Source organism: Cydia pomonella, chromosome 11 (assembly GCF_033807575.1).
Source record: "Cydia pomonella isolate Wapato2018A chromosome 11, ilCydPomo1, whole genome shotgun sequence".
NCBI classification, from domain to species: domain Eukaryota; kingdom Metazoa; phylum Arthropoda; class Insecta; order Lepidoptera; family Tortricidae; genus Cydia; species Cydia pomonella.
Genome location: NC_084713.1, coordinates 3,381,722 through 3,407,235, shown reverse-complemented (window position 1 = coordinate 3,407,235; position 25,514 = coordinate 3,381,722). Strand labels below are relative to the sequence as shown.

The 25,514-nt window shown below is 37.2% G+C and overlaps 2 protein-coding genes across 4 annotated transcripts in view; one reads left to right on the top strand and one right to left on the bottom strand.

The window, feature by feature from the left end:
• Window positions 1-87: 87 nt before the first annotated feature.
• On the bottom strand, window positions 88-1,490 carry LOC133522648 (protein FMC1 homolog). Of its 2 annotated transcripts, XM_061858033.1 has the most exons (3): window positions 1,342-1,415; window positions 1,201-1,264; window positions 88-568 (listed from the first exon to the last, which is right to left on the bottom strand). In XM_061858033.1, exon 3 carries the CDS (start codon window positions 558-560, stop codon window positions 234-236), a length of 327 nt encoding a protein of 108 aa, XP_061714017.1. In that variant the 5' UTR covers window positions 561-568; window positions 1,201-1,264; window positions 1,342-1,415; the 3' UTR covers window positions 88-233. The 2 variants fall into 2 exon arrangements, with proteins under 2 accessions (XP_061714017.1, XP_061714016.1); XM_061858032.1 differs by lacking the exon at window positions 88-568 and having other exon boundaries at window positions 575-1,264; window positions 1,342-1,490.
• A 6,431-nt stretch (window positions 1,491-7,921) lies between these two features.
• The window catches only part of LOC133522637 (uncharacterized), a 149,730-nt gene continuing 132,137 nt past the window's right edge, over window positions 7,922-25,514 (top strand). Inside the window, exon 1 of one of the 2 annotated variants that reach the window (XM_061858015.1) lies at window positions 7,922-8,150. In XM_061858015.1, coding sequence (XP_061713999.1) covers window positions 8,022-8,150 — 129 coding nt within the window. In that variant the 5' untranslated portion in view covers window positions 7,922-8,021. Of the gene's footprint in view, window positions 8,151-14,525; window positions 14,682-25,514 lie in introns of those variants that run through there. The other variant, XM_061858016.1, reaches the window with a different exon arrangement.

Below are 25,514 nucleotides of genomic sequence, written 5' to 3'. Positions count from 1 at the left end.
GCAAGTAGCCCTAACAAAAAGCTTGTAAAATGTTGTAAATCTTAGCACACTCAATTTCCATGGGTGGGAGAAATAAAATACTACAGATAGTAACTATAAATTTATTTACATAATTCATCATTCATTGTACCATTGTGATAAACAACAATGAACTAAATAAACCAAGAAAATATTTTCTCGTTTCTAAGTCATTTCTGATCTACATTTTCACTAGGTCTTGATATCCATGGCAACTAAGGTTTGGGGTCATGGGGAAGCTTGAAACCTACCATTCTAGCAGTATCCTCCACACTTCTTTCACCCTTTCCCTTAAACTCCATATTAATCTCCTTATACCTCCTAGAGTGATGTAGATAGTCATAATAGCTTCTCGCTTTAAAATGCATCTCATCAATGGCTTTGCAAAGCTGCTGATCCGTTACTTGGTGTTTACGGTACTGGTCCAAAATGTACCGAGCCATCTGATTCTCTGCCAGCTTTTTTGTTGAGCTCTGTTTGCGGATCTCGGACAATAATTGCCGTAGCGTTACGAGTACTGGCTTTGATGAGATACTAGCCATGGTTGCACCTTCAAACAAATCAAATGTTTAACTTTTCCACCATAACAGAGGTTATGAATTCTTCAGCATTTTCGTAATTTGGTTTGTCACCCTTTATCCAAAAATCTTTGTCTAAGTTCACTAAATTAATGCTTGGGAAATGATGTATTGATGTATCGTTAAAAATATCAGTGTAAACAAAATTGTTTTCTAAAATTATTTCTGACACAAATGGACTAATTTTAGATATAAAAGGTACAGTTTCTTGTAAAATTCTATTTGGGTGATTTTCTACCAATGAGGCAAAACTATTGCAAATCAAAATGCAGTTTTCTAATTCAGGGCCCCAGTTGCTCCAAAGAAAGTTGTTTGTTAATTGTTTTGGACAATGTGGTAAGTACAGAAGAGTTGTGTCTTGTTTTGATATTACATAACCTCCCTCGGTATTCTCTGCTATAACTTGAAGCCCTAAACTATCCAATATAGTACATTCACTTTTAAAAAAAACCGGGTCGTGTACCAGGACGTCAGAACAGTTAAGAGAGTCTTTTAAAGACAATAATAACGCGAGCTGATATCTTGAAATGTTACACTCTCCAATGTGTCCCAGCCCAAAACAAACGATAGTTTTTAGTTTTCTGCTACTCAATACTGTACTCACAGATTCTATCACGTGTTTCCAATAATCAGATGCTCTTAAATCGTCCGTTGCTGACTGTATTCGTCTGAAAATTGAAAAATACGTAAGTCAATAACATTGAAACATAACCTCAAAGACACATTATATTTTTCAATTAATTACTTTATCACTTTGCCGACGTCGATGATCGTTTCTTGTTCTTCAAATTTTGAGCCTCTAGAAGGTATTTTTGTTTGTTTATTTTTGGAGAAACGCTTAGAAGGAACTATTTGAAAACCATCGCTGTCAACTTGTTGTTTTGACATTTTAGCCATTTTAGGCGCAGCTGAGGCGTTTTTCATGCTCTCGCTTCCTTGCGCATTTCATAATCAGCATACGGCATATTCTAAGATTTATTTTAATAATTTTTGCCATTTTGAATTTAAATTATTTGGGTTTAGATAGAAATTACATTACAAATAAATCACATTTAGTTTTGCATATACATACATGGTATGAGAATCGGACTGGCCACTTGATTGAGCTGAGCTACACGTTTTCGTATTCGTTATGCTGAAATGTCATATTATATAATATGTTATTTACTATACATTTAATTTGATTTATTTAAGTTTTAAAAAAGGTTGCTTTGTTTTGATTTGTTTTGGTTTAAAGATGTCTGGAGTAGAAAACTTACATTTATTTTTAATTTTGCCGCTTTATTCTTGTGACGGTAATGGCTTGACACACTATTATATTTTGTTTGTGATTAGAAAAATGCCTCAAGTAATTCTCGTATCCAGGTCATTTAAAAAAAAGAACCTACATATTCCCGCCCTTTTAATAGTACATTACGATACAAGTGCGAAAAATAGGAAATTCGAAACGAGTGGCGATAAATTAAAACACGACCGAAGGGAGTGTTTTAAATCGACACGAGTTGCGAATTACCTATTCGCACATGTATCGTACAACGTTTTACAGTACATATGGCCCTTTAAATGTTCGACACAGTAACGTAATATGCTACTTCTCGCACTAGTGCTATAAAGTAGCCCCATATGTACTGTAAAAAATATTTCAAACTTCTCAGAGAGTTTACCAAACTTTGTAACAAAGTAAGAGGATAGGTAGGTACGTGACAAACTCTAATTTATACTTGTGCGTGTGCCTTATGCGAAATGAGCCTCCCTATTTCATAGCAAAACTATGGAATACCTACTGATGATATCACAAACTTTCGAAAAGTAAGTAAATCGTTTGTAAAATCCGATATTGTCCAACTGATTGCGCAAGTGGGGTATGAGGTGATCGGTCGGATCGTGAGAGCAATGCGAAGTTCGGCCCGGTTGACATTTATTTGTGCCATAGAAGGCATATACCGTACGGTACCTCAGTATTACCCGTCCCTGCTATTGGAAAGTAACTTGAAAACGATTCTTATGTATACCTATGTATATTTGAGAATTATTTTCTTTCTATGTACACTACGTAATACAGTAACGCCAAACTTGTAAGGTGTTTATACAATGTGAGTACACCACCCATATAAGCAACTTTACTTGTAAAATGCTACGCAATATGCAGCACCATTGAGTCGCATCCTACTGCACTGAAGATACCAGTAACTTTAAAAAGAAGTGTTTGATTTTTTAATACTCAGTTATTTTGTACCTAATGTTGTGTTTATTAGTATGACGACCTCTGGAGTTGCAGGCGTCCATAGGCTACGGTGACTGCTTACCATCAGGCGGGCCGTATGCTTGCTTGCCACCGTCGTGGTAAAAAAAAAAAGGTTCCTAGAGCTCCTAAAGATGCAACTATGTTGTGTGTTCGCTATCAGGGTCCTGCATCATGTCATTTACCCTCAATTTGAATCCGTGTATACTTCAGGCTGCCTGTCCATAGTGTCCATTGGAGCAGAGCGAGGCAGCGCAGCGGTGAGCGAGGCTAAAACCCACCAATAGCGCAAGAAAACGATATGCCATGACCTAATTCTCATATACCTCGGAGATCTCTCACGTCGCTCCCCGGATAGCCTAGAGAGAGTTATTACGACGGGCAAAGTTGAAGGCCCTCAGGGCCCTCCCCCTACTAGATGGTTTGCTCAAAATGCGCTTGGCGAGGAATAGAAGCTTATGGAGGAATCTGGTCTTGAGCAGAAGGATATGAGGTCACGATCCTCAGCATTGAGGGACCAACTGAAGAAGAAGCGCAAGAGAAGCGTCGATTTTATGCAATTCTATTGGTAAATTTTTTCCTCGCTTTTACTACTCCGCTGCCTCACTCCACTCCAGTGGAGAGGTAACTTAAGGGTCGAAAACTCTCATGAGCTCACTTCACCGGAGACCCGGAGTGGAATAGCTTCTTCGCTTGATCGCTACCATTCCGGTAAAATAGAGTGATTAGTTTGAGCTAGTTACGGTTTCACGATACAAAACATGTATCGTAAAACCGTAACTAGCTCAAACTAATTTATCATTATAACAAGTAGGTTACCACGTAACACTCCTTCGTAACTTTATGACCTGAATTCACATTCGATTTTTAAAATATTTTAATCAAATAAAACTTGGTCTAAATACATCGATCACATGTTTACGGTTGTCATGAATATTTAACACCAATTATGAACTGTGGTATTTCCTCTTCATCTGGCGAACGAGTTTGTTTCGTCATGTCGGATGCATATTAGGTACACCATATTGTCATTGCTTGCGCGAACACAGACAACCCAAGGCCTAGACATAATCGTCGATAGATTGCTTCTATCGCGGTGGAATGACCGTCAGCTGTAAATTGCGTAATCCGTTGATGGTTTCTCAGGCATTTACGCCTGATGAAATGCTACATGCAAAGTTTCATGATATGTTATTGCTTTCATAAAAGGCTTATTTTTTAAATGTCCATGCGACCAGCTGATGATCTTACCACTGCGATATAACCGGCTGACGATTTTTTTAACTAACAACAGCATCTGAACTATCATTTGACAAAGTATCAAACGGGAGGCGATGTTTTTTTTTGTTTTACGTGTTTCGGTGGCTGCCATTCCTCAACCCATCAAACGGAGCAGCAGACGTCCAGGAGGTTTCATCATACCTAGCCGTTAACCAATACACGAGTTTTCAGCCGGGAGGCGATTGACCGCGATTGGTCATGGAAATTATTCCTGGCTCGCGGTCTAATACATTTTTCTTTTCGTTTTGTTTGGGGTTTGTCGATGTATTATTGTCATCTCAGCTAGGCCTCCTTCTTCCCGTCAACGATCGCCGGCGGGATCTGCCTGGGGGGCCTACCGCGAAAACCGAAATTCGCAAATTGGAAAGCGTCAACTTTCGGCACGCTGCGCTAAATGAAATTTTCTGGCTTTGTCGAACAGAAAAATAGTATAAGTATACATCTCGGCGGGTTATTCCCACTAATTACCATAAGGTTAATTTTTTCTATTGCTGGGAATTTTTTCCCACCTTTTTCCAGTAGTTACTGTTTTTACTAGTTTTGAATTTTAACAAAATTTTGGTGGTAACTACTGGAAAAAAATCCACCTTTTACCAGTAAGTAGTAACCAACAACTCGGCTTGGTTCGGTAAAATGTAGGAAAGAATACCACTGGTGGTAACTAGTGGGAATAACCACCTCGGCCAGTGAATAGGTAAGAAAGCCTCAAATCACAAGCCTCAGGTTCATGTTATGTGAGACATCTTTCTTTCATGCCTTAGGTATATAATATACGATTAATAATAATAATATTCTGACTTGTTTGCAATTAGAATAAAGATGAATTCAGGACTATAACCGCGAAAATTGAAGTTCGCAAATTGCGAGCATCTTTCTTTGTCACTTAATTACGACTTCATTTGAGTAAAAGAGACAGATCCCCGCAATTTGCAAATTCCGGTTTTCGCAGTAGTCCCTTAGTATTCGTATATTCTTTGTTAATATTTTTGAACACACAAGAAACGACTTTATAAAATGTAGATAATGCCCAATTTTGGAATATACTCTGTGCGAATATATTCTCTTTGGTACCTACCTATATCATTAGTCTGAATTCTCAATTGGATTTGGTTGTGAGTTGTGAGAGATGTAGCTCGTCAAAAATGTATTTGTCTTTGTAGCTATTTAAATACAATTCAGGTGAGATTATACATTTGTTCATTTTATTCTCGATTAGCCAAAAAATCTTTAGTTAGATCATCTTTAGTGATGTACCGTAAAATGGGGTGAGTAGGGATTACGAGAACAGTTGAGTTATGAATGGGGTGAGGAGGCATGACAGAGGTGGTTTTCACAGGCTACTGCTACGTAAATTATATATTCTAATAACAAATCAAGCTATTATAATGTTTTCCTACTCCTCTACTATTATCTGTCATTTATGCATTCATTAACACGAATATAAGAACATACATAAAAGATTTCAAGAAAAGTCTATATTGTCTATTCCTCATAAAAGCTCTTGTGCTTTTATACGCTATAACGTTACTGCGATTAATGGCTACCAACCTAACAAAACCAAAACGAATACGGATTTAAACTAAGTGCATTGATGCCAACTTACAAAATATTCATTTGGTTGCATAGTAAAAATAATTACTTCATAAGTCAGAAACACGCATGTGACACCCGTAATATAGCAACACCCATAGACTACGAAGACCGCTTAGCGTCGCTCCGTAGGCTACGGTGGCCAAAATTGAGAAAAAACTGTCCAAAAAATTAATTTAGCAAGTAGCAAGTACCAGGGCCTCATGAGTTACGAGGAGGTATCGCCGACCGGCCGGCCGCGGCCCGGGGCGGGCCGGGCGCGTAACAAGGTATGCTCGCGCGTCTTGGCTATATACTTTTGCTGTAATTTGTTTACCTAAATTAAGATTTATTTTTGTTGACTCGTAGGAAAAATATTGTATGCAACGATGTATAAGTAGGTCAAAAAATTCTCGTGGCGTATTCCTTTACAATGTTCGCCTACGCCTTCGGCTCCGGCTCACATTGTAACTCACGCCACTCGCCTTTTTTGACCCTTCTTATACAACTGTTGCATAAAATACTATTATAATCCCAAAGTGTCGATCCAACAATTTACAAAACTCACCTTAGTAGGAAATCCCTCCTCACCCCTACTCTGGGGCGAGCTGTGATTTCCTACTATTTCGTATATATCTTTAGAGTTATGCAATGGAACTACACAAAATCATGAAACAAACTAAAATTCAAAGGACCGGAACATTTATTATGTATAAAAATCAGTTTGCCACATGTAAACATAGTTTTATCGAGGTTTGTATGCCAGTTTTGTCCCTACTCACCCCATTTTACGGTACCGCGAAATGAAGAATATGCTATGCAAAAACCACCAGGCGTTTACAATTTCCATATGAATTCACTGAAGACTGAAAATCGCCATACAAAAGGGCCTTTGATAGAATGACGGCCTGATTCCAAGAATGAGATACGATAACGATAAGTTTTTATTTAGATATCGTTTGTATGTCGTATAATTGACAGAAGCAGCTCGATTCGGGCAACCAATGTCACTTTAAAGTTAGAAATATCGTAGATAGGTCTTATTGGGATCACAGCGGAATCTAAATAAACGGAAATTTTGACATGTCGTTTAGTTATCAATCTTTTAAAGATCTTTCCAAGATCTTAAACGTATTTTAATCATTCTTCGAATCGGGCCGTGAGTCGCGTGCTGTTTGGGGTTATTACAGAGAATTCAGAAAAATATATCTACAAGCATATATCAGAAAGATTATTGTCAACTATTTAAATAAAAGTTGATTGCCAATGACTACAATTTTCTTTATTCTAATAGCTTTCAGTACCTATGTCCCTCGAAGATGTGTCGTAAGATGTGTTTAAGCACACCGCAGTTAGCGATGTCATTTGTGATGGACATCGTTAAAGAACTCATTTAAGCACCAAACGGAAGTAAAACCATTAATATTGCATTGTGTCTTCAAAACTTATGAAAGCGGTCTTCTAAGTCTATTAGTAAAACCACAGAATAAGTTATAGTATTATCGTAAAACTTAGGCGGCGTTCACAAGTCGTTAACAATTAATGTTAAAGTTATTTGTAGAAATACCGATCAAGAACCAGCTGTGATCTCTAAAATGTAGCCGGAAATTATATGGACACACGACGCTATTAAGGCCATATTATAATTATGTTCTTAGAAAGATTGACCATAAATAGTTGTTCCCACACTAAACAAACACAACATACGTCCTTGTATAAAGTATTTAGGTTAGTAAAATTACCTACTAACACACAGTTACATTTAGGACGCGCCCGCTCCGCATATCGAGTATGTAGGAACCTATTGTCCAAGTTGTATGCTTCTGACAATCAAAAAATATGTGTACAGCATACGAATCGTGCACGTATTCGTTCCATCGTACCGTACGAATAAGGCGCAATAATGTACTGAACATTACAAACAGGGCCAGTTTGGTCCTGACTGCGTTTCGGATCGCATCGGAAAATCGATTTTCCTTTTTTAAACTTCAAAGTTTAAAGTCTACGTCATAAGCGCGCGAAATTAAAATTTAAAAATTGCTTATGATCTGAAAAAAATATTGAGGCGTTTTTCGACGCTCTAGAATTTAATAAACACACTTTCTAAAGTTGCTAAAACTAAAACTAGATGCGTAATGACTTTAGTAGGTAATATATTCAGAGAGCAGCAATTAATTCGGTTCGCGTCTTTAGTTTTTATATAACAAACTTTATCTTTTGCGGTAGTAGATTTTTCTATGCATTTAGTTAAAGCACGTCCGCGGAGTGCAGATATCGTGTCGTATGTGTGGTTTGATGGACTCAGTGCATTGCAGGTTTAGTGAGAGTGAATTATGGATCGATACACAGTGAACCGGCGTTCGAAACGCAAGAACGAAGGGTTCCTCACAAAGTGGAAGGCAAAATATGTTGGGAGCATTTTGCACAAACGTTCCTGGGTTAGCACTGGATTTGATTTAAACGTAAGTACCTACTTAACTTTTCTGATGCGCATGTCCTTGTGACATATTATGTATAGTAGACAGTTATATATAGATAGTTATAGTTCTAACACTTGGATAAGATTTACTAACACAATGATCCCCGATGGTCTTAAATAAAGAAATGATAAAAAAAAAATTGAAGTCGACTGATTATTACATAAAACTACGTAAGGAGCCGGTTAGAGTTAAATGCAATGATAGACGAGTGGTGCTCCTTGACTTAATCATTTCAAGAGAACTAGTGTTCAATACCATATGTAGACAAGACATAGCTCCATTTATCTACATGCATGTACCATAGAGAAATAAGTAAAGCATAGAGTGTCCATACATCAGTTTTCTTACCAAAACGCTTATTATTTTCATAGTCGACATCTAGCGTCAAGTAGCGGATTTATCAGTACTGCTACTTGACAATAGATAATATGCCCGACGACGAACGAAAAGTCCAATAATCCAATTAGTCAGCTAATATTATAACCGGATTAAACGGAACTCTATTTTCACCTCCTTCTGTTTGTTCGCCTCAGTCGCGACACTCGTGACATCTAGTGTCAAGTAACGGTACTGATAAGTCCGAAATGAATGACTACGAAAATAATAAGCGTATTTATTGGTCAGTAAATTTATGTATGGAATGAGCATCACTCTTCTAGGTAAATAATTATTTCTCGGGTACAAACATACTGGTAACTTCGATAAGGTACTACCTACGGCTAGTCGGCTACGTATATACGAGTAGATTATGCGTCATTTTAGTGAAAATGAAAACAAACCTAGAATTTAAAGAAACTCGGGTGCCACGAGACCCAAGTAATTCAAAGTAGTCGCGGTATTTTAACGCGGCTTAATTAAAACTTCCTAAGTGGTTGTCTGGAAGAAATCGCTCTTTAGTGATAAGCCCGCCCATTGTCTGCCTCTATGATTAATCAATTGTTTTTCTTTAAGCTGTATCTTTTACTGAGGTGTGCCAATAAAGAGTAGTCTATTTATCTATCTATATTACTATATACCTATGTTAAAATCCATAACGCACCGAACAGGTTAATTGCTATATAGATGAATAGATAATCTAATCGCCAAGCCCCATATGACTAAGCAATGACTAAATCCAACAAAAATCAATATTACTATGCACAAAACGTAGTCACTTTCCACTGGACATTATAAATATATCAATCTACTCACAATACGTGACTCCTTCCTTATTAGTCTGTCAAATGCTATTGTGTACATTAGTAGTTTATTGAATAGGCGAGAAAATGACCGTACTTTGCATCTCGCTTTACGATCGTATTTTAGAAAAAGATGGTTGTTGGTGGTATCGGCTGAGTTGCGTAAGATCTTAGTGCTTCACGTAACTTTTCTTGGTTGGAATATTACATAGTATAGGCTGGAATATAGTAGTGTAGCCAGAGTTTTAGGACATGAGTCCATAAGTCTTCAACCATATAAAGTGTATATAAACCAATAAGATCTTATGATTAATAGGTATTAATAAATGTATTTTCACCTCAGCAGCTCGAACAAGCCTACTTTCGTTACTCCGGGGAAAGACATTAGAGCCCCTAGTGTAAATTTATTCGATAGCGAAACGTGACGTTCGCGTTTGCGTTAAGTCTCATTTTGTATGGGGGTACAGAATTTAGACTGCGTGGGGTGCGGCTAGAATAAATGTTTACTGAAATCTGTGAATCTCTCCTGTTACTCCTAAGCAACATATTTTTCACCACATCAACTAGTAAAGGCTCTCTTCATTGTCAAAACCTAATGAGAAAGTTGCATTTTATCAACATGGGCGGCAAAGTAATCAGATGAAAATTTGGAGTTGTTTCCTTATGTTAGTTAAATTGACTTTTAAATGATGATTTTGTATGATTTTTTATTTATATACTACGTTTGTTTGGATTTGATTTGGTTTAATTATTTTGGTATTGCATAGTTAGTATTTTAGCATAGTCTCGCGTTGGTGGTGTGGAAAATTTTGCGTTTCACTCCGAGGCAAAGTTTGAAACCCTCTCGTGCCTTGAAACCCTTGCAACGCTCAAGATTCCATTTATCGAACTTTTTTCAATTTTGAAATCTTTCGCTTGCTCGGATATCAATCAATATTAGCACGAGCAGTTAAACACCAACTACAAAACAAAAAAAAACAAATAACTATTTTTCTATGCCATTAAAATCGATACGACGAAATATCGGTATAGAAACCTATACTAATCCACTTAATCCTAGAATTGGATGAGTAATGATATTCTTCATGCAAATAATATTTAAATTTTTGCATTCCAATTCGGCTGCTAGTCACGTACTTGGATAGGTGCACATCATATTTTGCGCGCCATAACCATTTAAGGCGCATACCACACGGTCTGAAATGAAATTAAGAATCAGAGTTCGGGATTTTCTATACAAAAACCGTATATCGTAGACAATATTCATAACCTTTCCGCATTTATTCACTAACAAACCAAAGTGTCAAATAATGACAATATGGCGGACGAATGTTTGAAATTTTACCGTGTTTAAGAACTGTAACGCTTAAAATTTTGTTCTTCGCAAGCGTGATGAAAAACATAGTGTAACTCCGGGGGTAAGAATATTGCAAACTCGGCCTGCGGCTGTCGTGCATCTAAAGACCTCGTTTGCAAAATTTTACCTACCCCCCCTCGTTGCACAATTGATCTGAACAACCTTTCAGAATATGTACCCAAAACACCAGACCTGTCAAATTCGATAAGACTATTTTTTTTATACTACGTCGGTGGCAAACAAGCATACGGCCCGCCTGATGGTAAGCAGTCTCCGTAGCCTATGTACGCCTGCAACTCCAGAGGAGTTACATGCGCGTTGCCGACCCTAAACCCACCCCCCCTCGTTGAGCGCTGGCAACCTTACTCACCGGCAGGAACACAACACTACGAGTAGGGTCTAGTGTTACTTGGCTGCTGTTTTCTGTAAGGTGGAGGTACTTCCCCAGTTGGGCTCTGCTCTAGATCTGGAATGACATCCACTGGCTGTGCCCTACCACACAAAGCGAGATGACATTCACAATGCCCATACCTCTCTTATGGACGTAGTTTAAGGACGTATCCGGGCCCAAAAAAAGACAAATTTTTCCAAAACACCACGTCAAAACGTTTGCCGTAGGCGGGTTAAAATCTCTTCAATAATTGAGACCATCTTCTAACCCGCTCAAACGTTCCGTAATTACGAAATTCCGGTGTAATTCGAGCAGTAAAACCAATAATAGCCGTGTAATTGAGCAGTGTTCTCACGAGTGCAACAGTTGCGGTCCGAGCTGCCCGTTTTGGTTTAGTTTATTATGTCAGTTACCTTAGCCTCTTGGGAACATGGCAATGGCAAGCTTACAAACTTCGGCCCATCTTCGGCCGATATAAAACATTTCGCGTGTCTGTTTTGGGGGTATTACAGAGAATTCAGAAAAAGATGGAGATGGATAGGACATACTATTCGAAGAGGGGAAACGAATAATGCTACCATAGCTTTCGCGTGGAAACCGCCGGACCGAAGCCGTGGCTCCGGGCGTCCTGTACACTCTTGGCAACGGTCCGTCCAAAGAGAGTTACGAGCGGTCGGGTTGAGCTGGAGCGAGGCCAGAGGACGAGCTGAAGATAGGAAGGCGTGGCGCGAGCTTGTGAAGGCCCTTTGCACCTCTGGGGTGCTTTAGGACAACAACACAGAAAAAGATTGCTTAACTTTCAGTTAGCGTCCTTCTTTAGTTAGTTTATTATGTCAGCTACCTTAGCCTCTTGAGAACATAGCAATGGCAAGCTTATAAACTTTGACCCATCTTCTGCCTATTGCCCGAAGAATGAGATACGATAACGATAAGTTCTGGTTTAGTTAAGTTCTCATTTAGATATCGTTTACTCGTATATGTCGTATAATTGACAGATTTCGGGCAACCAATGTCACTATGACATTAGAAATATCGTAGATAGATCTTATTGGGATCACAGCGGAATCGATATAAACGCCAATTTCGACATGTCGTTTAGTTATCGATCTTTTAAAGATCTTTCCAAGATCTTAAACGTGTCTTAACTATTTTTCGAATCAGGCCGATAGACAGATAAGTACGGTAGAGTTACACTGCGTAGGTACTTTGATTTTCCTTATCCGTTACTAACTAGTTTAATTTACGCCAGATAAACGAGTGGTGATAAATTAAAACAAGACCCAAGGGAGAGATTTAAATCGACACGAGTTGCGAATAACTTATTTACACGTGTATCGTACAACGTTTTAGAGTACATATGGCCCTTTAAACGCTTGACATAGGCACGGAAACTGTTAATTTCCGCACTAGTGTGAGAAAATAGCACCATACATATGTACTGCGTTGATGTGGTGAAAAATGATGTGCTTCACTCGGTGGCAAAATTTGTTTAACCCTCGTGCGTTGAAGCCCTCGTAACGCTCAAGATTCCACTCTTTGAACCACTTGTTACGCTCGTGGTTTAGTCGTAGTTAATTTTGGCATCTTTCGCTTGCTCGGGTATCAATATTTGCACGAGCGGTTAAATAACAACTTTGCGTCCTTGTAAAACCAATAACTACTACCGTACAAAATTTAATTGACATCGGTTCAGTGGTTTAAGACTGAAGAGGTTATATACAGACAGACAGAGTTACTTTAGCACTTATAATATATAACAGTAGGGATGAACATCGGTATAACTTGAGCGAAAAAAAGTTAATTTTACAAAATTTGGCTTGTGAAGGGGATGCACCAACTTTTATCTACACAATATGTACATACTGTGTACAACATACACTACACTACACTACATACTATATAGCTAGTTAAAATGAAAGTTTCTCTCATATGTTATTACGGTTTCATTTATTAAATTAATATAGTTTATGTAGATTAAGAGCAATGTTTATACACATGCCATCGCAGCTAAGCGTGACGGGTAAACGATACGCTTGTTAAAATACACTTTTATTCATTCACTTTCATTTGCATATACTTATTATCTAGGCCACGCTAGAATGTTGTATTTGGTAGGTATGGTAGACTTGATGATATACGCCGTACTTAAAACATATGTCTATCTTATGTTATCATACCTATATATAAACTTCCTCCTATTCTGTAGCATAGAGAAATAAGTTAAGCACAGAGTGCTTACCAAAACGCTGATTATTTTCGTAGTCGACATCTAGCATCGAGTAAGAGATTTATCAGTACTGCTATTTGACAATAGATGTCGCGACGAACAAAAAGTCTAAACTCAACAATTTTCAAGTGAATATCATAACATAATATAACTGAATTAACCGGATCTCTATTTTCAAACTTTTTCTGCTTGTAATATTAGTTGTAAATTATTACACTTTTCGTCAGTCGCAACAACCCGTGACATCTAGTGTCAAGTAGGGTTACTGATAAATCCGCTACTTGACGCTAGATGTCGACTACGAAAATAATAAGCGTTTTAGCAAGAAAACTCTATGCTTACTTATTTCTCTATGTCTGTAGTACCTTGCCTACGCAGCAGGAGGTGCCAGGATCGATACCGGGAAAGAGCATTTATTTGTGCGTTCTTGAGTTATGGATGTATGTTTCTATCTACATATATACGTATGTATATCGTTGCCTTGTGCCCCCAGTACAAGCTTTGCTGAGTAAGATTGTCCCCACATATTTATTAATTTATATTATATATTTTCAATTAAACGAGTCAGTAAAATATAGAAGATTCATTAGCCAACCTTTTTTTTCTATTCTACGTCGGTGGCAAATAAGCCCGCCTGATGGTAAGCAGTCTCCGTAGCCAATGGACGCCTGCAACTCTAGAGGTGTTAAGCGCGTTTTTGACAGCAGAGTGTGCCAACATAGTTACTCCTGTAAACATAATTAACTACTTAAGGTACTATGCCAATTATGACTATTTCCTAATGAGTATGTTGTATGCCAAGCGTGTTCTACAAAAACGCAAAGATATCCGTATCATAGATCTCGCCTAGGTGTATTGCACTGAAGATTAAACAAACTTACCATTTACTGTTGAATTGCAATTTTATCTATTCAATTTTGCGTCTTATCGCGTACGTAATAGAAATGAAGCTTACGCGAATTTATTGAATTCGACTGCATGCCGGTACTATTGCGACAGACAAGTCCTACGGCGAAGTCAACGTTTCATACTTATAAACATTATGGTTTGTATGTTGCTTAGTTGCTACAGAGTGTTAGAAGGGAAATAAGGTCCGTGTTAAAAACAAATAAAAGCTTACAGAAGCTCACGTGGTTTGTTTCAGTGCATATTGTTTACAAACAAAGGAACGATTAAAACGCGGCAGTTTAAAAAGTTAAGTGACATTGAACCATAAACAAAACAATTTTTTTTAATTCTTGTGACATTTAATATTGACTGTTTTTTTTTTAATTTATGTCAAGGTCGAAGGTGAAGTGTCATTATGCCTCAGATTTTCTTTAAAAAAGTAATGGTAGTTCGGGAACGAGCTGATCTCGAGGTAAGTTACTTTCACTTTTCGCGCCGCCTTGCCTTGCCGGTCCCTACCTGCGGATACCTGCTGATTTGTTTGATAAATGCTGGCTTATCAATGAAATCAATAAGTAATAAATTGAAATTATCCACGTTTTACAGTAGTAGATTGTGAGATAATATCGGAAGTTACAAGTGTAACTGGACGAAGCGGTTTGGACTTTGGATACTTTCACTGAAATCTCAATAAAATGTATATTATTATAAGGTAAAAGCTATAGTTGAATAAGAGCATTTACAGGAAATAAAAATAACTTGATATGTTATGATGATTTAATGGGTAATTAGGTATACATAACTTGATATGTTATGATGATTTGATGGGTAATTAGGTATAAATAACTTGATATGATATGATGATTTAATGGGTAATTAGGTATATAAAGTACAGTCTTGTAGTTTGCGTACTTATGAACGATACATATTATTCCCATGGGCACTTGCCTTTGGGAATGATATGTGTCGTTTCAAGCAAAAAGAACCTTATTGTCGCTTGTCATAAGGATGCTCTGACAGGTTATTCGTGTTTATTTTTATCTATGTAAGAGCAAATTTTGTCAAGCGACAATGTGGTAGGTACCTTTTTCTTGAAAATGTCACATATGGTTCTGATAATAAATAGCCGTTATACCAATAGTCTGTAAAATGGTTTGTTTTTGTGTAGTGGGTTACTAGTGTATAATTATAATTTACTCTCAGGAATAACCATTAATTAAAGCGTAACTATTGAATAAAAATACCCGTTATGCCAGAAAACTGGCATTATAGACGCTCTACCATACGCACAAAAATTGATATGGAAATGGTGTGGCCACGTAGCACGTTCAAGTTCAAACACAGAAGGATGTGCAAAAATAACCATGCTATGGCGTGGCCCCGGGACCAGGAAACGCGGGAAGCCCGAAGAAAGGTGGACCGATTATTTTTCTCAGACCGTGGGGACCTTATACATCTCCAAACTTATTTATTAACCGTGGAGACTATACATCTCTGTCATATTGTATAATATACTTGACTGGGTACATACTAGTTATGTATTCTGTAGCATTAGTTTATGAGACTGCTTGCTTAACAGTCCAGACCAGACGCGATTTATTTATTCAGTATAAATTTTATTTTGACACTTGGAGAGACTTTACACTTTCAAATCTTATTAGTACTCTGACATTGGGGACCTTTTACATCTCCAGATTTAATGTGTTTTTAACCATAGAGACTATACATCTCTATTGTATTGTAGTAACTATTTATTTTAAGATTATTGTAATGTAATGTTTACCCAGGTATTGGCTGTTGTATTTATAAATGTTGTTATGTATTTTTCATGTCACTATATGATGTTACTATAAATGTTGTATTGACTTGTAAAAGAGCCCTTGAGGCCTACTTGCAGAATAAATTTTTGAATTTTGAATTTTGATGAAATAGTGGCTACAGCTGGCAAATATTGGCCTCAGAAGGCCAAGGGTAGAAATACTTGGCGAAAACTGGAGGAGGCCTTCACCCAAAGAGGGGTCTTTACGAGTAAACTTAAAACATATAGAAACTTTATCTATTTAATATATACTGTAGCACGAAAAGAATCAATAAAGGCTTTTTATTTTATTTATTTATTGAATAAAATAATAATAATTAGGTAGTGATTTACTTACCTATTATTTAACTACATATTATTTAATAGGATTTGCTTCTTTTAAAGATTTTTTTGCTCGCATAAGAATTAAATTTTTACGAACTTAAGCTAGGTTCGTAAAAATGCAATTCTATAAGCCATAATTTTCTAAATCTTCACAAGTCGCATACCTATATCCATTTCACTTCAGGGTCCTAGCCAAGATGATAATCGCTTGCACTACGACAACGAAACGCTTTGTGTCTCTCTCTCACTCTTCCATATAAGTGCGACACTGACAGTTGCATTTCGTTCGCTACGGAGCGTATTGGCATGTTGACTAAGCAGCCAGGCTTTTAGTTCATTAAAGCAATTCCGTTTACGAACCTGTTCATTTTTAACCTCTAACAAGATTGTGAATACATTATTCATGCCAGATTGCAGTCGGATATCTAATGGGATCAATTTAATACTAGTTGCACTTTTAGATGAATGTTAGGTTACATTGCAACCGGACGACCTTGTGATACCCATAGCTATAAGTTGTGTTATAATGAAACCATTCACTATTTGAACAAGTGCTTTATAATTATTTACAATCGTTCGTGTTCTAATAAGAGTTGGGTAACCCTTTTGTAGTGAGTTTCCACGTTATTAATTATACATTGTGAAATAAGGGTGATATCATGTCACATGGGCCCTAATGGACTATTTGAATAGCTAATATGTAAGCTTAAAGTCCAAAAGTACGGAGGTCTCGGCCCCGAGAATATTTTTATGCCATTTGGGGTTGAGACTTGAGACGCTTGGCCCGTGGGGTTTTAATGCTCTAGAACTTTTTAAATAGTTATCGAAAAGACCGGTCGATTTCACAGGTAACCGAAGAGCTGGCAGCTTTCTCGCACAACGTATTCGCATAGCAATATAGCAGGGAAATGCTGCCAGCATCCTTGGCACCATGCCAAAGGGGCCAAATTTTTTAGAGGTATTTTAATTTTATTTATTAGTTTTTAGTTTTAATTTAGTACATTAGTAAGTTTATTTTCATTATGTAGTGACATAGGAATATAGTCACTACTTTTTACAATACTTTTTCTACGAGTGAACCAGAATAATTAAACAAACTAGGTATCTATTGTAAATCGAAGTCTCGCCGAAACGAAGTGCAAGGGTTACGCTTCGTTCGTTGATGTCTTTTGTTGTATGGCCTAATTTAGAGGCCAACAAAACGCTGCTCGAGAACCACATGCGCGTGCGGCTCTTCAAGTCACGGATCGGCCCGATTCGAAGAATTATTAGGACACGTTTAAGATCTTGGAAAGATCTTTAAAAGATCGATAACTAAACGACATGTCAAAATTGACGTTTATTTGGATTCCGCTGTGATCCCAATAAGATCTATCTACGATATTTCTAACGTCAAAGTGACATTGATTGCCCGAATCGAGCTGCTTCTGTCAATTCTACGACATACAAACGATATCCAAATGAGAACTTATCTGAACCAGAACTTATCGTTATCGTATTGCATTCTTCGAATCGGGCCGATTAACACTTCGAGTTCCTTGACCACGGAAAATAACAAAATTGAAGCGCTTACCTTATGACAAAATGTAATGTAGTGTAAGTTGCCTTTAGTCGCATTTGGGTAAGCGAAAGATGTGCACGTAGTGCTAACGAACTCGCGCTCGCCGAAGGAGATAAGCTCATGTTTAACAAAGAGTATGGCAAAGATGAATGGAATGCGAAAATTAATCAAAAATAACAGATTTCTTCGTAGGTGTAGAAATAAATATGGAGTATTTTTGTATGAGTATAACCTAACCGCCAGGCTTAAGTGGGACTGGGCTGGACATGTCTGCCGGATGAATGATGACAGATGGGCTAAAATAGCCACTAGCTGGCATCCCCGGTGTAGTCGTGGCAGAGGCAGACCGAGAAAGAGATGGCGGGACGACTTGGATGCGTTTCAGCGGGACTGGCGGGACCTTGCTCAGCACAGGGAGGATTGGAAAGCTAGAGGGGAGGCCTTTGCCCAGCAGTGGGACACACAAATAGGCTATTAAAAAAAAAAAAAAAAAATAACCTTTTTATTTTATTTATAACCTATCTATAGTAAATCGTTTCCAAAGAGAGGTCCAAAGTATGCGATTATAGTTTGTTTTACGAATTCTTAACGAGAAGAAATATGTATGCGAATGCGTCTAGTAGAAAAGTAACCCGTAAGCTGCTAGCAGTAACATTTCGTAACTTATTCTTCTCCAAACAGGTTGATAGATCTATAGTCACAAGCAGTCGTGGATTAATTAAAATGACAGGTTGGTGTCCAGTGTCAATAGACATTTGACGAAAAGATGACAGGTGAACTGCGGTTGGTTTTGAAACAACCTGTCAATCTGATAAAACATAATGGAATGAAGTTGTGCTACATTTGTATACATCGCTTAATCACGATATTTAATTATCTTGCCTCATGAGCTCACGACGGACTCTTATGGTGGACTAATCGGCTGCCAAACTGGAGATCATGGGTTCGAATTCCAGACAGTACGTAACAGTGAGTTTCTCTAAATTTCCCGGAATTTAGAAGGTATGTACCTTCGAGCAACACCAGCTTCCGACACGTCGGAAGGGAGGAGTCCAAGCGATATCTTACCGTACAAATTGTTCTGCCATTTTTTGCGAGGGGAAACGTGCAAACAGCCGCACTTCTCACTCACTAGTTCACTACACACAAAAGTCAATCTGTACCCCTAGTGTAAATTTATCATACTAAATGAGACTTAACGCAAACGCGTACGTCATGTTACTAAATCGAATAAATTTACACTCTGTAATGACGAAACAAATACATAGAAAATGACACATTAAAGACGAATCTTGCACACTTCGATCTGTTTGTGTACGGACGAGTCACAACTCGCACCGCGCTATGCCCAGTTGGGCATGTGCTCCGGCAGAGGGGAATAGTGCAAATGCCGACTCCCCGGTGTTGCTCGAAGACATGTACAATTGTGTCTTAATCAATTTTAAAGGATTAACTTTTCCATAGGATAACTCTGCAACACGTGTGTCTCACGTGTGTGTTATTTAAACGTTATATTATAATTTCATAGATGTTTGACGTTAAATAGCACTTTGCAATTCTGTGCTATAAAAATCGCTGCAGAGTTCTTCTTGGTCTGACTCTATGTAATTTGCTTGTATTACGTATTCATATAGTATGCATTATTATTTAACTCGCAATATATTGGAGGCTATATATAACAAGGCATTTTTAGCAAAGATGCGTAATTTGTAAAATACTTAATATAAATGTAATTACCTACAAAAAATTTAACACGTACTTCGTTTCTTACTACATTTTGTATTGTTGTAATAATGTTAAAACCCTGACATTATTATGTTAATGCGAAATAACGATAATTTGCAATTCCGAAAATTTTTATCGAAACTAAAAATGCGAAAATATTTCGACACGAATACGATACTTATTTTAAATCGTTGTTATCAGTACCCCTAGTGTAATTTTAGTCGATAGCGAAACGTGACGTACGCGTTTGCGTTAAGTCTCATTTTGTATGGGTTTTTGAACAGCGCGCCAAGCGGGACGTTTTGGAAAGTCAAAAATCTCATACAAAATGACACTTAACGCAAACGCGTACGTCACGTTTCGCTGTCGAAAATATTTACACTAGGGGTACGGAAAGTTGTAAGAGTCCCCGGCAAGCTCGGCAGAAGTTCACCTTCCTATACAAATACAAACGGAGTTTCGTTCTCATTTTAAAACTACGTGTTGGATTGAAATGAAACTTTGTACAGTCGAGTACACAGATATCTTTACAACCCAACATTTCAAATATATGTCAACGCGACCTTAAAGTCAGTGTCATAGAGACGTGTAAATATATTATTGGCATGTTGGCTTGTAAAGATGTTGGTGACGTCGACTGTACATACACTGTTATGAGGTATATTTAGGGCTGAAATTAGTTTATATTGCTCCACCTTATATAAAACAAACGAAATAGAGCAAAAACAAGTTTTGTATGAATATCTTAAATTCGCTGTCTTTTTAGGGTTCCGTAGTCAACTAGGAACCCTTATAGAATCGCCATGTCCGTCTGTCTGTCTGTCTGTCTGTCTGTCCGAGGCTTTGCTCCGTGGTCGTTAGTGCTAGAAAGCTAAAATTCGGCATGGATATATAAATCAATAAAGCCGACAAAGTCGTACAATAAAATCTAAAAATTTAATTTTTTTAGGGTACCTCCCCTACACGTAAAGTAGGGGTGATTTTTATTTTTTTGCTTCAACCCTATAGTGTGGGGTATCGTTGGAAGTCTTTCAACTAATAGGGGTCTTCAACAAACATTTTTTGATAAAGTTAATATATTCGGAGTTAATCGCTCCGAAACAAAAAATGTGTCCCCCCCCTCTAACTTTTGAACCATTGGTCCAAAAAAGCTTAAGAAAGACATTAAATGAAAACTATAGCGGACATGATCAGTTTAGCTGTTTTTGAGTTTTCGCAAAAATTTCCCCTTCATAGTAAAAAGACTTACTTTAATTAGGTACTGATTATGCAAATTTGCCTATTTGTTTAACTCGCGTGAAAGGTACCGTTTCATCCCTTGGTTAACAATTTACTATACTTTAAGCTCCAGTTTAGCTTATTGTGACGGAAGAGTAACTACGGAACCCTACTCTGAGCATGGCTCGATATGCTCTTGGCCGATTTATTTAACTATGATATCTAAGGCTACATAAACTAATTACATAACGAATTATGATAGCGATGTGATACCAATTCAGTGTCCAAAGTGACATTTCTTCAACCAAAAACGTCACTCTTGACGCTGACTGACGGGTTGCTAGTGGACTACGGAACCCTAAAAAACAAGTATGTATATGACTGATATCATTATCAAATTGTAACGATGCGCTAGCCTAGCGCTAAGACCGTGCGACTTGCAATCCGGAGGTCGCGGGTTCAAACCCCGACTCGTACAGTCAGCATCAAAAGTAACTTCAGGATAACTTTTCCAAATATAGATAAATCTCTAAGGTTTACATTCAAAAGTATATCTTTTACCGTCTTAGTTGTTCTACATATAGAACCACCACATCTTGTTAAGCTGTTACAGAATGGTTAAATACTTTTGAAACCTTGTTTGATCCGCTACTTTTGATGCTGACTGTTCCAATGAGTTTTTCGGAACTTATGTACGAAATATCATTTGATATTTGCCAGTCGCTTTTCGGTGAAGGAAAACATCGTGAGGAAACCGGACTAATCCCAACAAGGCCTAGTTTACCCTCTGGGTTGGAAGGTCAGATGGCAGTTGCTTTCGTAAAAAGTAGTGCCTACGCCAAATGTTGGGGTTAGTTGTCAAGCAGACCCAAGGCTCCCGAGGCCGAGGCAAAATCCCGGGAAAACGCAAGGAAGAAGAAGAATATCAAATTGTAATTGAAAGGCCTCACGCTAATGCAGATATAGGTACACGATGTAACACGACACGAGGAACCCGAAAATTTTTAACCACGCACTTCTGAGGCCGAAAGAAGGATTTTTTATTTATTTATTTGGATGAGTTTAAGTAACTTTCGCCAAAAAAAATATTTTCTTTAAATTTTGGATTTTATTTGTACATAAAAAGTTAACGTTTTGGTAAAACTGGCGCTATAAATGTAATTTAACGTTTTTTTTTCTAAAACCTAATTATTGCAAAGGTTTCTTGATAGTTTTTGTCATCTACCAATAAGGATATTTATTTAGATAATGTCCCATAATGGCATCATCGCCATGAAAAAGACGTTTTGCATTAAGTTACAATAATAAAATATATATTTTTTAATTGACATTAACTCTGAAACTAGGCGAAATACAGAAAAGTTTAATATGACATTTTAGTCTCTAAATGTTATCAGGAATACACTGTTAAAATCTTTCGATTTCCTCATGTTACACCGTGTTTGTTATTCACTGATTTGATATCATATTTTCATTACATTTCCGAATACGCTCCCAGAAATATTAGATGTCCTTTTTCATGGCGATTTATAGCGTCACTGATTAAGACGAAACCTAAGAATCAAGATCCACTTTTTCACACGCTTAGACCGAAACTGGTTCTACCATCATTAATATCGAATCTGAACCTTACTACAACGATATAAGATCCACAAAGGACCATTTATTTAAGTCATAAGTGTGGCTGTACGCGGTTACCACACTGATACGGATCTGGTATGTGAGCGAAACAACTAGTACGTATATAACGAAGTCCCTCTCGCACATCGTAGCGGCGTGCGGAGACCGCTTTAGTACATCGTATTAGATCCTGACAAATGGGTAAGAAAAAGCTGGTAGCCATCTTAATGACTTTGTCCGTTTAACATTCTGGAAAGGAGAAATAATAGAGCTGGCTTTCATAACGTGTTGTGTGGGACATGTACATAATATTATTATTGTACATGACATTAAGTACATAAGTATTAACCATTGACATATATCTTAGGACGGGCCAGTACAGCGGTGTCACGCGCACGAGTTCGAGCCAATCGTGCAGTCTAACGCCACAACGCGATTGGTTGATGAGTTCACATAACGCGCGCGATTGGTTGCAACTAATTGCGTATACTGCACGATTGGCTCGAATTCGTGCGCGTGACACGATTATGTATAGGTAGTATAGCGCTAATATTAATACACTCGGAGGCAGTGGGATTTATTTAGCTTTACTCCGTATGTTTGTTGTTTCCTAGTGTCTGGTTGAAATGAAATCGAGCACCTATACCTACTGTTCACATGACAACAGTACAGACTTACTAAATAGGTAAACAAACCTAGTTAGTTAGTTTGTTATTGCTACTAATGATTATTGTTAGCTTAATGTTTACCTAAAATCTGCCTATCTAAAGCTGTTACAACTGTTTGTAAGAAATCGCTCTCGCACTATAAATATAGCTATATATTAAGTAAGCAATAACTTACTTAACAATGGTGGAGGTTAGAATAAATTTTCTGCCAACAAACTGCTATGCAGTTTGGCAGATAAGTAACCATGACTGGTGTAACTTCTCTTTTTATAAATAAAATAATAATAAAATAAAAAAACACCGCTGTACTGGTACATTCTTATTGCCCGTAAGGCCCGTCCTTAGTTACACGTCGATGGTAATAACATAAATTAAGATTACTTTATGGTAATAATAATCTTAGGCGAGCCGAAGGTAATTTGGCTTTTATTTTCTTCAGAAGCAAGTCTCTGGAGAGCTCTGTCTGAAAATTAGGCAAGCCGGTCGCAATAGATCTATGGACACATACCCACTGGTACTTGTTTAATTAAAGCAATAATTTTACCACGTAGATCGGTATGTCGGTACCTTTAATATGACAGTCACACACCACCGCGCTCCGAATCAGAGCGGATCAGCCCGTTGCGTAACGATCTTAAGGACGTTGACAGACCTTTAACACAAAACGGACATGTTATACTCATGGCTTGAAGAGATAAGTCGTTTAATATTGGGATGTTGCCGGTTACAAGTTATGTTAGTTTACTGTTATACAGGGTGTTTATTTAGTCACCTGCAATAGTTTACGGTGTAAATATTTAGGACATACTGAGCAACTTTTACTGATATCGAAATATATATGTATATATATCCAATACTAAAATCGCGTAAAAAATTACTCTCCCATAGAAAATGTCAAGGTCAGACAGCCAAAATATATGTATTTTTATTTGAGTTTTTTTTTGTGTCTCTTATCTATGGGCATGTAGTCTGAAATAAATAATTTGTATTGAATTAATTGCCGATTCAATTTAGTTTAAGAGGGAAGAATATTAAAGAAAAAAAAAATTTTTTATTGTTTCGCAAATTTTGAAAAAAGAAAGCCTATGAACCTAGTTTTTCATTGTATCAATGACATACTAAAAATAATGGAGAATGGAAAATATTTAGAAGTGGAAAAACGTTTTCTCTTTTTATATGGACGATCGCGTGGTTATACTTCCCTCTTAAAATAGTAATTAAAAAGCGGCCAAGTGCGAGTCGGACTCGCCCATGAAGGGTTCCGTACCATTTATGACGTATTAAAAAAACTACTTACTAGAACCAAAGTGTTCAAACCAATTTTCGTTGGAAGTTTGCATGGTAATGTATATCATATATTTTTTTTAGATTTTTCATTCCGTTATTTTAGAAGTTACAGGGGGGGGACACACTTTTTTTCACTTTGGAAGTGTCTCTCGCGCAAACTATTCAGTTTAGAAAAAAATGATATTAGAAACCTAAATATCATTTTTGAAGACCTATCCTTAGATACCCCACACGTATGGGTTTGATGAAAAAAAATTTTTTTTTAAATTTTTATGACGTATTAAAAAAAGACTACTTACTAGATCTCGTTCGAACCAATTTTCGGTGGAAGTTTGCATGGTAATGTATATCATATATTTTTTTTAGATTTTTCATTCCGTTATTTTAGAAGTTACAGGGGGGGGGACACACTTTTTTTCACTTTGGAAGTGTCTCTCGCGCAAACTATTCAGTTTAGAAAAAAATGATATTAGAAACCTAAATATCATTTTTGAAGACCTATCCTTAGATACCCCACACGTATGGGTTTGATGAAAAAAAATTTTTTTTTAAATTTTTATGACGTATTAAAAAAAGACTACTTACTAGATCTCGTTCGAACCAATTTTCGGTGGAAGTTTGCATGGCAATGTATATCATATATTTTTTTTAGATTTTTCATTCTGTTATTTAAGAAGTTACGGGGGGGGGGGACACACTTTTTACCACTTTGGAAGTGTCTCTCGCGCAAACTATTCAGTTTAGAAAAAAATGATATTAGAAACCTCAATATCATTTTTAAAGACCTAGCCATAGATACCCCACACGTATGGGTTTGATGAAAAAAGATTTTTTGAGTTTCAGTTCTAAGTATGGGCAACCCCTAAAATTTATTGTTTTTTTTCTATTTTTGTGTAAACATCATAATGCGGTTCATAGAATACATCTACTTACCAAGTTTGAACAGTATAGCTTTTATAGTTTCGGAAAAAAGTGGCTGTGACAGAATCGGACAGACAGACGGACATGACGAATCTATAAGGGTTCCGTTTTTTGCCATTTGGCTACGGAACCCTAAAAAGCAAAAATAAGCACCTTATTCAT

Bases quoted from the DNA above. Each gene is read 5' to 3' on its own strand.
- LOC133522648 (XM_061858032.1), bottom strand. From the start codon at position 1,484: ATGTCAAAACAACAAGTTGACAGCGATGGTTTTCAAATAGTTCCTTCT. The intron at 1,265-1,341 runs GTAATTAATTGA...TTCAATTTTCAG, and splicing joins GACGTCGGCAAAGTGATAAA to ACGAATACAGTCAGCAACGG.